This window comes from Semicossyphus pulcher, unplaced genomic scaffold (genome assembly GCF_022749685.1).
Source record: "Semicossyphus pulcher isolate SPU_LCO1_2020_fin unplaced genomic scaffold, fSemPul1.0.p SCAF_19, whole genome shotgun sequence".
Classification (NCBI taxonomy): Eukaryota; Metazoa; Chordata; class Actinopteri; order Labriformes; family Labridae; genus Semicossyphus; species Semicossyphus pulcher.
Window position 1 is genome coordinate 18774314 of NW_027211692.1, and position 11441 is coordinate 18785754.

At 42.6% G+C, this 11441-nt stretch overlaps 1 protein-coding gene across 1 annotated transcript in view; it reads left to right on the forward strand.

The window, feature by feature from the left end:
* LOC138597439 (cGMP-dependent 3',5'-cyclic phosphodiesterase) overlaps positions 1–11441 on the forward strand; it is a 127161-nt gene that overhangs the window by 109208 nt on the left and 6512 nt on the right. The window contains exons 15-28 of the mRNA XM_069669039.1: positions 3245–3356; positions 3476–3515; positions 4048–4111; positions 4373–4454; positions 4593–4767; positions 5226–5338; positions 7677–7754; positions 7863–7985; positions 8071–8141; positions 8759–8881; positions 10055–10142; positions 10503–10550; positions 11002–11076; positions 11164–11263. Of these exons, the coding sequence (XP_069525140.1) occupies positions 3245–3356; positions 3476–3515; positions 4048–4111; positions 4373–4454; positions 4593–4767; positions 5226–5338; positions 7677–7754; positions 7863–7985; positions 8071–8141; positions 8759–8881; positions 10055–10142; positions 10503–10550; positions 11002–11076; positions 11164–11263 (1292 nt within the window). The remainder of the gene's footprint in view (positions 1–3244; positions 3357–3475; positions 3516–4047; positions 4112–4372; positions 4455–4592; positions 4768–5225; positions 5339–7676; positions 7755–7862; positions 7986–8070; positions 8142–8758; positions 8882–10054; positions 10143–10502; positions 10551–11001; positions 11077–11163; positions 11264–11441) is intronic.

The following is an 11441-nucleotide window of genomic DNA, read 5'->3' on the forward strand; positions in this document are numbered from 1 at the left end:
TCGCTCCGGCGAGGACGGATACCACGGCTTTGTACCCCGTGTCACATCATCCAATCTGTGGTTGTGCATGTGTGCGCGTGCGTGTGTGTGATCATGCAGATGGCTATGTGATGATCTCGAGTCAGGTCATGAATCTAACAGCGGATAGCTTGGATGCGAGGTTTGGCACCATGTATTGGCATGTATTTGTGCGTGTGTTTGTGATGTTGTTGCCAGGAGCTATGTTGCTATCACCTGAATAAAGAGGTCTGTTAGAAAACACTACCGCTGCATCTATCTATCTATCTATCTATCCATCTTCACACAACCCCATATTCACAGAATTTACACACTTTCTGCATTCACATACAGTCCCCTCTGCTCTGCATGCTCTCTCTCTCTTTCTCTCTCGCTCTCTCTCTGGGATCATGTCCTATAATTTCTCCCTCTGCCACGGGCACTGATGACGGAGCTGGCATCTCATTACCATAGTAACAGCAGCAGGATTATTGTCACAACTGTGCTTAAAATGTGATAAATCTCTTTTTCGCTCCGAGCACTGTGATTCCAGCTTTAGAGGACGCGTATATCTCAAACACACATCCTCCTCATCATATAGATTGCATAATCACATCCATATTTTTCTACTTCCCTCCGCTGGCCTCCTTAAAGGGAAATTTAGCTCCCAACACAGGTGCATCAAAACATATTGTGACCTGAGTAACAGGTGCATAAATCAGCTTTGGTGCCAGCAGATGACAACTCTGCACACAAAGCAGCACAAGCCTAATTTAATCTTTGCTTCATGCACGGAGCCTGTGAGAATACACAGTGTGGTGTTGTGAGAGAGTATGCAGAACGATTCTAAAGACAAACCTGCACCCTGAGCAGCAGTGTAACACATTTAGCAGCTGAAGAATACACAAGGCCGACACGGGTTAATGGGTAATGTTGCAAATTAAGTTTGCAGCACTGTTAGTTGGCTGTTGGCTGAAAACTGTGGTCTGGCAGAGTCTAATTCAGTCTGTATCTTTGGAAAACAGCAGCCAATCATGGCAGCGTCACACAACACCAAATTCATTCTACATAAATGCCATTTTCTTCCTTCAAACTGTTATTTCCTCCTGTGTGTATCCAACTTCTGCTCATGAAAAGGACACCTGCTGCTTTTCATTCTAGCTGTGGAAATTGAGACTATTTTCTGTTGTGACTGCAAATAACAAGCTGCTACCTCAGAACATTATTCTACCATCCTGACTTAAAGGCTGACGTCTCTGCTGAACGTCAGTCATGCAGGATTTGCACCTCTTGTGGGAGAGTGAACTTAACTGCCCTTTAACTGAGGTTCCCAGGCCGCTGAAAATCCTGCCTTCTTCTGCTAGGATTCCTGGGAGTCTGAGCTCAGGGGGATAAAGCCCTTGAGCTACACACTTTCTCCTGACAGCAACACAATAATGTGCCACTGCCCTCTGTAGGCAGTGAGCAGCAACTGCAGGCAATTACTGGCATTACTGAGGTCACTGCAGATAATTTCATTCATCAGTCTTCATTTGGCTCTTAATGCTGTCGACTGATCGCATTAAGATATAAACTAAGAATATTAATTATAAATCTCACCTTGCTTTTTGGGCTGCAGCTAAGGATAATTTTCGTTACCTATTAATCAACAGATTATATCCATGAATAATGAATTAAGGATAATTGACACAACCAAGGGAATATCAGATGATAGACTCAAAAATGCTTGACTCACTCAAAGCAGGTAAAAGCAAAACACAGAGTATAATGTCCAGTTAATGTTCAAGACACAGGAAATCACAGTGAAAAGGGGCAGACTAAGGTCATAGGTCATACACAAAAATCACTCACTAGGAAGAATGGTGAAACGAGGCGACATGAAGGAACACACAGTGAAAGAAAGGGAAGACACACAGGGTATACTGTATATACACAGGTAGGCCTATTCAAGGGGAAACAAGACACAGGTGGGTCTAATTAGGGCGGGGTTGGCACATGAGGCAGGAGACACAAGGAGCAGGGATCTGAAAGGCAAGGGTGAGTTTCAAAATAAAACAGGAAATGACACTATAAATAAAAAGGAAAACAAGAGCATGACCTTAGGGAACCTGACAGGCCTTAAAGGGTATTATGCTCATTCCAAGCTTCATATTTAACTCTGTGATACCTCAATCAATCAATCAATCAAATTTTATTTCTATAGCAACGAATCATAACCAGAGTTATCTCGAGACACTTTAATAAAAGAGCAGGTCTAGACCGTCTCTTTGTTATGTTATTTAAAGAGAGGCCAAACATGAATCACCATGAGTTAGAATATTCGGCACATTGGCAAGGAAAAACTTCCTTTTAACAGGCAGAAACCTCGAGCAGAACCAGACTCATGTTGAACAGCCATCTGCCTCGACTGGATGGGCCGAAAAAAAATTACCTGTGGAGTAGCTTAGCATAATTTGCAGTTAAAAAAACTCATCATTTTTCTCACACTGGTGCTCTGCGCAGGCCCTCATACAGCCTCTACCTGAAACGACGCAGTCAGCTCTGTCCCTTTAAGAAACCCCGCCCCTACAAGCCTACTGTCTTCTGATTGGCCAGCTCTCCAAAGCCTGCTGAGGCTGCACTTTGTAACGTCACCAAAAAAAACAAACTGTGTGAAACCTGTCGTTCACAGCAGCCTGCAGACTGAGCTGAGAAGCCTGGGGATTACTACAACATACTTCTATATATATCATATATATAATTGGAATATTACTTTAAAAAAGTACTGCTCTGTAGTTTAATCTATAAAACTCCATCATTTATAAACTCACTCAAATATAGCTGTGAGATAAATGTATCCGAGTCCTAACTGTATGTACAATACTTCACTCTCCATCACTGATAAAGTGATTTAAAAATTAAGATAATATCTTGTTTTCTCTGACCCACCATCCAAACCTCAAAAGATTTTCAGTTTGCAGTGATATGAAACATAACAAGCAGCAAATCCTCTGAATTAAAAAGCTGGAACGGGAGAATGATTGGAATTTATGCTTGAAAATGAATTATCCATAACCAGATAGCTGCAGATTAATTTTCTGACATGTTTATAATGAATATCTGATGTTTGGGAGTGCCAGAGTCCCACAGCAGCCTATTAGCTCTGTCTCAATTTAGATTCATCATGAGACTGTGTGTGTGTGTGTGCGTGTGTGTGTGTGCGTGTGCATGCGTGTGTACGTGCATGTGTGTCTCTTCCCTTTTTTAGACACACAGAGGCAGATGAGCATGCGATCCAGCACTGTTTCTGCTACACTTCGACGGTCCTCACTTCAACTTTGGCCTTCCAGAAAGAACAGAAACTCAAAGTGGAGTGCCAGGTACTGAACACACACACACACACACACACACACACACACACACACACGTAATGCAATGTATTCATACATAAATATACATGAAGCTGCCTTTTGACCTTTTGCACTTTCTCTTCACATAGGCGCTCTTACAAGTGGCCAAGAATCTCTTCACACACTTGGGTAAGTCTGTCTGCCTGTCTGTTGTCTGTTGTCTGCCTGTCTGTCTCCGTGAAGGAGGAATGTTGTAGTCCAATTTGTGTTAATGGTCGATATTTAAGTGATCAAGAGGGAAGCGAATTGTGCACGTAATTGAATGAGAAATTAGCGACCCAAAAGGTGATTACAGCCGCGATCATAACCATAAAATCAAAAGGGCATTAAGAGCGATAGCTCCACCTCTCCATCCCTATAATTACACCGAGGCATTTGGATTCTTATCTAACAGCGAGCAGTAACAGTAGAATAAGTCATTGATGATTCATCATGATGTGGGCACAAAAAATTGATCTGCTGGTAGAGCAAATTGCCTCTTGGTGTACGGGTCGCTTGATTACAAAAGCTCTTATCAGTGTGTACAGCTGATCCCGCGATGCCCACTGTGTAATCTGTGACTCTGTCTGTACGGGCTTTTTGCTGTATTCCTTTAATTTCCTCTGCTTCCCCTTTATTTCCTCTCTCACCCTCTCTCTCTCTCTCTCTGCAATTCTTTCAGATGATGTGTCGGTGCTGTTACAGGAAATTATAGTGGAGGCCAGGAACCTCAGTGATGCAGAGATGTAAGCCCTCTGATTCATCTTCAAAGAGATGTTCCAAAGTGTGTGTAAAAGGGAACGTGCGTGTGTGTGTGTGTGTGTGTGTGTGAGAGAGAGAGAGAGAGTGTGCTTTATCTCCATTTTTAAAAGGCTATCTTGGCAATTTGCTCTTAACTGACTTCCCGCATTTTAATTAAGGTTACAAAATGACCTCAGACGAAATTACTTAAAACTGAATTTTTCATTTCCATGCTCTCTTCAACCGTGCCGCTCTTGTTTCTGTAGCTGTTCTGTGTTCCTGCTGGATCGTGTCAGCCATGAGCTGGTGGCGAAGGTGTTTGATGGGGGCGTGGTTAGTGACGAAGAGGTAAAGCACACAAGCACACATTGTATTGTATGTGCAGCTTGTTTTCCACAATATAACGATGTCTTTCCTGTGACCTTTTCGAGAGAAATAGTATGCCTATTATTGACACAAGATATTTTCTGTGTTTGTGTCGAGCAGAAGGAGTTCCGTATTCCAGCAGATCAGGGCATTGCAGGTCACGTGGCGACCACTGGTCAGATCTTGAACATTAAGGACGCCTACTCCCATCCTCTCTTCTACCGCGGCGTGGACGACAGCACGGGCTTCAGGACCCGGAACATCCTCTGCTTCCCCATCAAAGACGAGAACAACGGTAGAAACAACTTACATCACTTAGCATACACAAGCACTCAGGTTACTTCTGTTAAACCTTCCCGATTGAACTTTATTTGTAAACCCCCATTAGTCAGGTTCAGTTAGCACAATTCATAGGGCTCTGCAGCTGACTAAAAAGCCTTTACAGTAAAAACCTGCTCCTTCTTTCTGCTGTTAAAAGGAAACCTACATCTCTACACAGGTGCTCTCTGAGAATAGCACAAAGATACAAAGTAACAGCACATGCTTTGCTCCTAAATGTTAAAGTGCATAAAGTGCACTTTGGAGGCAAACAGCTCCGGCGTGTTCCACACTTAGAAATTACAGAAAACAGACGCTCCTCACTTCCTGCTGTATCCAAGCAGAGAAATTTAGATTCTCATTTGTCCCCGTAGAGAAAACTGTCTAAAAGTTTCTCTCCTTCTGTCCCTTTTCTCATAATCCTCTTTCTTCCAGAGGTGATCGGTGTCGCTGAGTTGGTGAATAAAATGAACGGGCCGTGGTTCAACCGCTTTGACGAGGACCTGGCCACAGCTTTCTCCATCTACTGCGGGATCAGCATCGCCCATGTAAGTCTCTACTCCCACTGGAGGCACTGACTCTATCGCCTTTAAAATCCCTGGTACAGTATGCTGAATCATCACTCATTATATGCCCAGTTAAAGCAAACATATATACTCTAACAATGATGAAAGTTGCAGAACAATTATAAGCTAATCATTATAAAGTGCAAATTAATAACAGACGGCTTCCACTACTTCTTTTCTGCTTGCAGCGGTGAAACAGTTTGTGACATGACTTTTAAAGCTACAAATCCATCTTCCTGCTCACTAAACGCTCATTAACTCAACTTTATTTTGCACATATCTCCCCCCAAAAAAGTCATGTATTATAATGTCACCTCTGCATGGCCCTTTATAGTCATTATTATAATTGGGCTGCACAGAGAGCAACAAAACAAAGCTTTTCCAGGACATCCATCATTAGGAGTCTCTTCCTCCTTAAAGCAGTGCGGTGGGTCTGTCGTTAGTGCTGGTACAGACATCGATCCTGTCTGGCAAAGTGGGATCAGTTCAGCGGGAGCAAAAAGGCAGAGCAGAGAAAAGTCTCGGGGGAAATTTAAAGAGATTCAATCTGAGCTGGAACTGAGTGGCTTTTATGGTGGAGTTCATAGGCTTTGTATGACTGCTGCAAACCCATTAACACACATTCAGCTGTGCCCTGGTGTACGTCGCTCACCGAGACGATGATGAAAATGTTTGTAGGAGAGAGGGCTGCGATGTATTTCACTGACAACCACAAAGGTTTTTTCTCACTTGCTGTGAAACTGTTTTCTCTGAGTATGATATTTAAAATTTCATAATTCCCATTATTACAGCCCCTTTTATCTTTAGCAGAATGCAGCTGAAATATTGATCAACATCGATTCACTCTGAGTAACTGGATTTATCTTCCCTCTAACAATGCCCTCAGGCGGTTACGCAATTGATCTGAGTGATTTAAAAGATTCAAACATGATTGATAAATAACTAATATAGTGTTTTTTTAATCATAATACATGTTTGAAACTGATTTCACATAACGTGCCAAAGTAAGGCACCGCAATGGAGAGGAAAGACTCTTACAAGTTCAGCTGTGGGGATATTTTATGCTATATCCGATTCACCTCCATGTTAAGTAGCTCTTGTAGCGTTTGACCTTTGAATGACTGCAGGTACTCGATAGTTTATCGACAAACTATAACGATACTTGATTGGGAAAATAACTTTTACCTCCTGCCTTCTAGGCAGCTCATTAATCATTTAAACCTGACCAAATGCATTATTCATCAGTGCTCACTCGGGGTGTATGGTTTGTTTCAGGTTGTAAAAAGCATTTCCATCATGCACTGAAATACAGTAAACAATGTTCGGTTTGACTTATGTTGTTTTTCATGACACATACAAACTGAGTGTACTGTACCCGGGCAGTTTAACTGGAATATTATCAGTTATAAAATAACACTGTGATAGTAATCAGCAGAGGTGTAAAAATCACTGAAATATTCTGGTACTGGTACTTAACTGAAATTGTTCTCAAGTAAAAGTAAAAGTACTTATGTAAAGTAATAGGTGTTCCAACTAATGCCATGAATGGCTTCATACAGCAGGGTTATGTAAGCTTATTGTAATCTCTAGCGCTCAACTTTTCAAACCTGGGCCCTACGTTTATAGGTTTTGGTGTCAAAATGACAACAGATGGACCTTTAGTCAAAGAGTAAGATCCTTTGTTTAACCAGCAGTTATATTGCTCTCTTCATAGCCACCAGACTCCATTGGCAAAACAATCATTTTTCCTCGCAGAGCACAGGTCTGCCTCCGTTGGTTAATTTGTTTGTGTTATTGTGTGGCGTTTTAAAGGGTTAGTTCGGTGTGTGTTACGATGTGTAATGAGGCAGCGGTTAACCAGCAACTCCCGTGTTCTGTGAGGTAAAATGACTGTTTTGTTAATGGAGTCTGGTGGCTTTGAAGCGAGCGATCAAACGATCTCCATCCTCAGTGTCAGTCTGTGTCAAAGGTGGTGTTTCCTCCGAACTCTTTTCTGTCCCATTCATGGTTCATTAACGTTATCGGGCTAGTAAGCTCTCCTTCTTCACTTGGGTCAAAATCAACCGGCACTGCTGTTTTGATGCGATGCATGACACTTTGACCTGATTGGCCTGTTTTTGATGTGATGAATTTGATTGGCGTCTGGCGTTCTTTCTAGCTCGCAATATCCATAACAGATGGATTTACAAATGTTGCAAATTACTTTACTTCATTTAAAACCTACTTAAGTAAAATTACTGACTTTGAAAAATACTCAAAACATTGTAATTCATTACTTCAACCTCTGGTAATCTGTAATATGGTGTCTTTGCTTCTCCAGTCTCTGCTGTACAAGAAGGTCCATGAAGCTCAGTTCAGGTCCCACCTGGCCAATGAAATGATGATGTACCACATGAAGGTAAAACCATACCTGTGCACCTCATACACTCCTGCACACGGACATGTTGCGTTTACTGACACTGTCAATATCATGTACTCAATATGATTCAGTATGTGTATGTTGCAGGTGTCAGAGGAAGAGGTGTCTAAGCTGCTGGTGACGGGGATCGAACCGGTGCTGGAGACCCACCCGTGCTTCGCCGAGTTCACGTACCAGCCTCGCTCCCTGCCTGATGACAACACACCTTTGGTAAGGGAGAGAAAGAGAGACACAAAAATCAGCGAACAGAAATAGAAGTGATGTAACTGATGCTGGTGTGTGTGTGTGTCTGCAGTGCGTCCTCAGCATGTTTGAAGACATGGGCTTCATCAACACGTACAAGATCGACGTGCACACTCTCGCCAGGTCTGACTCCATCAACTCATTCTCTCAATCTAAGAGCCTGTGTGCATGTCTGTGTACTCTAATTATTTTAAAGTTTTGGGCATTAATTCACTTTGATTAGGTGTATCTTTTTTTATCCTCATCCATCATCTGATCACATTCTTGTTAAGTGCACACTTCTTGCGGCCTACATTTTGGGGCACAACGAACCCCCTCAGGAACCTACGGATAGGAAGACAGAAAGAAAATAGCAAAGGGTAGGAGGGAGGGGTGCAGAATGTGAGAGCGAAAGAGGAGGAGAGGGTTAGGTTTTAATTTATGGGAATGCAGGGGGAGGCACGGTTGTGGTGTGGTCCTGCTGCTGAAACTTTGCTGTAAGCATCAATAATGTGAAGGAGGCAGACTTTGGGGGCTTTTGGGGTTAAATTATTTAGTTTTTTTCAGTCGACTGGGACCCCAAGACTTTGAAAGGAAAGATTTGCTTCACTTTGGAAATAAAAGATTTGCGTAGAAAGATTTTCTTAGCATTTCTATGCTTAGAAATGATCAATAGTTCATCACTCATTTGCATGTGCTGCATGTGTCACCAGTTGCATTCTGTGTAGTAGATGATAATTAAACTGTTGCTTTGGTATCAGGTTCTGTCTGATGGTGAAGAAAGGCTACAGGGACCCTCCGTACCACAACTGGATGCATGCCTTCTCTGTCTCACACTTCTGCTACCTGCTCTACAAAAACCTAGGGCTGTCCAACTACCTCGAGTAAGTATCACACCCTCTGCTCGTCTTTAATGATCTTAGGGGGGAATTCGCTAAAGGATTGTGTGACTTTCACACCTGCAAAACCTGTGCAAATGACACAAAAAGACTGCCTCATTCTCCATCACACTCAGAGGATTGAATGCACCTCAAAGTGCGCTGCAGAGCAAACAGCGTCTCTGTGCTCCGGTGCCGTTTGCATGTATTTAAATCATTATGCAGACATCTGGAGCAAATTTTTGCCTTTCTATGTAAATGAGCCTTGTGGCAAAAACACCTCATTCACAAACGGCAGCGCTAACAGCACCGCGCAGTTTGAGAGAAAATATTACCGCCTGCAGAGAGTTGGTGGTAACTGCGGCGCAGAATTCTAAGGGCTGTCACGCTCTGAGTTTCCAGTGATGATGACAACAGTTCCACCTTTTGTGTGTCCAAAAATGTATTTGTCTGTAAATAATATATTGTCTTTACTATAATAATAAATTGTCATTATTATAATAATCAGGAGACCAATCAGTCTGGGGCTGTGCGAGGCTCAACCCCGGCACATGGGCACAGACAGGGCAGACGGTCCGGAGCCGTTACGCAGGACGGGGATTATTATATGGACAAGCTGCTGTTGCACGCTCATTTTAAAAAATGAAGCTGCGTTACAGACAGTTAAACTAGTAAACACCTGTCGAGTCTGGACTTAATAATAAACTGTTAAACAACTGCCCCCTCCTCTCCTTGCTCATCACCGATGTGCGCATGGAGTTGAGACCTGTCAGTGTGCGCTCACCAGGTGACCTAATGCCTGAGAGGTGCCTGGGAGGTCACCTGGCTGTGAGTTTACCTCAGAGGTTCCTGAGAGCACAGCTCGGCGCAGCAGAGAGAGAAGGTGCAGACAGCTTCTCTCCACAATCAAACACAAAACAAGAGCAAACTGCACCGATCTGCAAAACTTTATGGGCGTGTTTGCTCCTGAATATCATCAGTGCAATTTGCTTTGAGAATTGGACCTTGAGACGGAGCAGATAGCGGGTGCAGATGCTCAATTTATGGAGCTATCAGTGTAATTCATTCTTAGTGAATTCCCCCTTAATCTCTTAATAAATCAAACTGTGGCATTCTTTTTGTTGATCCAGAAAGTGAAGTTGTTTTGATCCCTCACCCTCCTCTTTCCTCTCGTTTCAGGGATATAGAGATTCTAGCTCTCTTTGTCTCCTGTATGTGCCATGACCTGGACCACCGTGGCACCAACAACTCTTTCCAAGTCGCCTCAGTGAGCGCACACTTCATGTTTTCTTTGAGCCTAGAAACATTAAACCTCCTGAACACGTAGAGTGCAGCAGAGCAGCGCTTCACCTTGGCTTCAAATATGCAAACTAAAAACTGACGTTCAGATGCTCAGAAAGGAGCAGAACAGCCTGCAGGTGTCTTATGGTGGTATCACAGTCTGTGGTTGCATCAGTTTGCATCAGTGAGACACTGGATGTCATTGTGATTAGAAGCATGTTGATCTGCTGCATTCTAATCATGCATAATCCTGCAGCACCTAAATGACACACAAACACAGAAACACACACACATGCTCTTACTGTCATTATGCAACAATGTTGTTTCTGTATGTTTCTATTTTCAGCAATCTGTGCTGGCAGCTCTCTACAGCTCAGAGGGATCTGTGATGGAGGTAAACTCACAGCCAGTTACACACATCATGGAGATATGTGCCTCAATAAATTCTCAAACAATTCTCCTGTAACATCTACATATACACATTTCTGAGGTTGTAGTTAATGTTTTCAGACATGAATATGGCACACCAATGTATATTATAACCTTACTTCTAATAATGTATTACACTACGTACCTCTTAGACGAGAAATAATACAACTTTCCGATGTCCTTGTGTTCCTTCTTAGTTACTGAACTTCAGTATGTGAGCTACTTAAATTGTTTTGTGTTTGTGCGACACCTAGTGGCCAGAATCAAACTTTAATACCTCCTCCTGTCAGTGCTGAGGCAATGGGAGGAATTTTCTTTTCTAGTTGTGTCGCAAACATGACTCATCACTTCTTTTCAAAGGCATAATTTTCAAATTAACTCATTTATTTCCCATCATGCTCCTTTTGTCATGAAAGAGACATCACTTTGCCCAGGCCATCGCCATCCTGAACACCATAGGCTGCAACATCTTTGAGAAGTTCTCCAGGAAGGTGCGTTATAAAATCTGACAATCAGACATGACTTCACCCTGTAATCTGTGTGTTTGCAAGCTGAAGTTATTTCTGATGCTTTTAAAGGACTACCAGCGTGTGCTGGATTTGATCAGAGACATCATCCTGGCGACAGACCTGGCTCACCACCTCCGCATTTTCAAGGACCTGCAGAAGATGGCTGATGGTACGTCACTGTAGTTCGTGCACAGTCTAATCTCTACTTTTGCTTATAAATCACAACCTTGAACAGCAAAGAGAGGCTTCAATCAGATAAACCAAAGCAATAGTTTTATTTCCTGTATTAGAGAGGGCTGATTTCATAACAGGAAACCAATAATAACAAAAGGACACAGTACAGATAC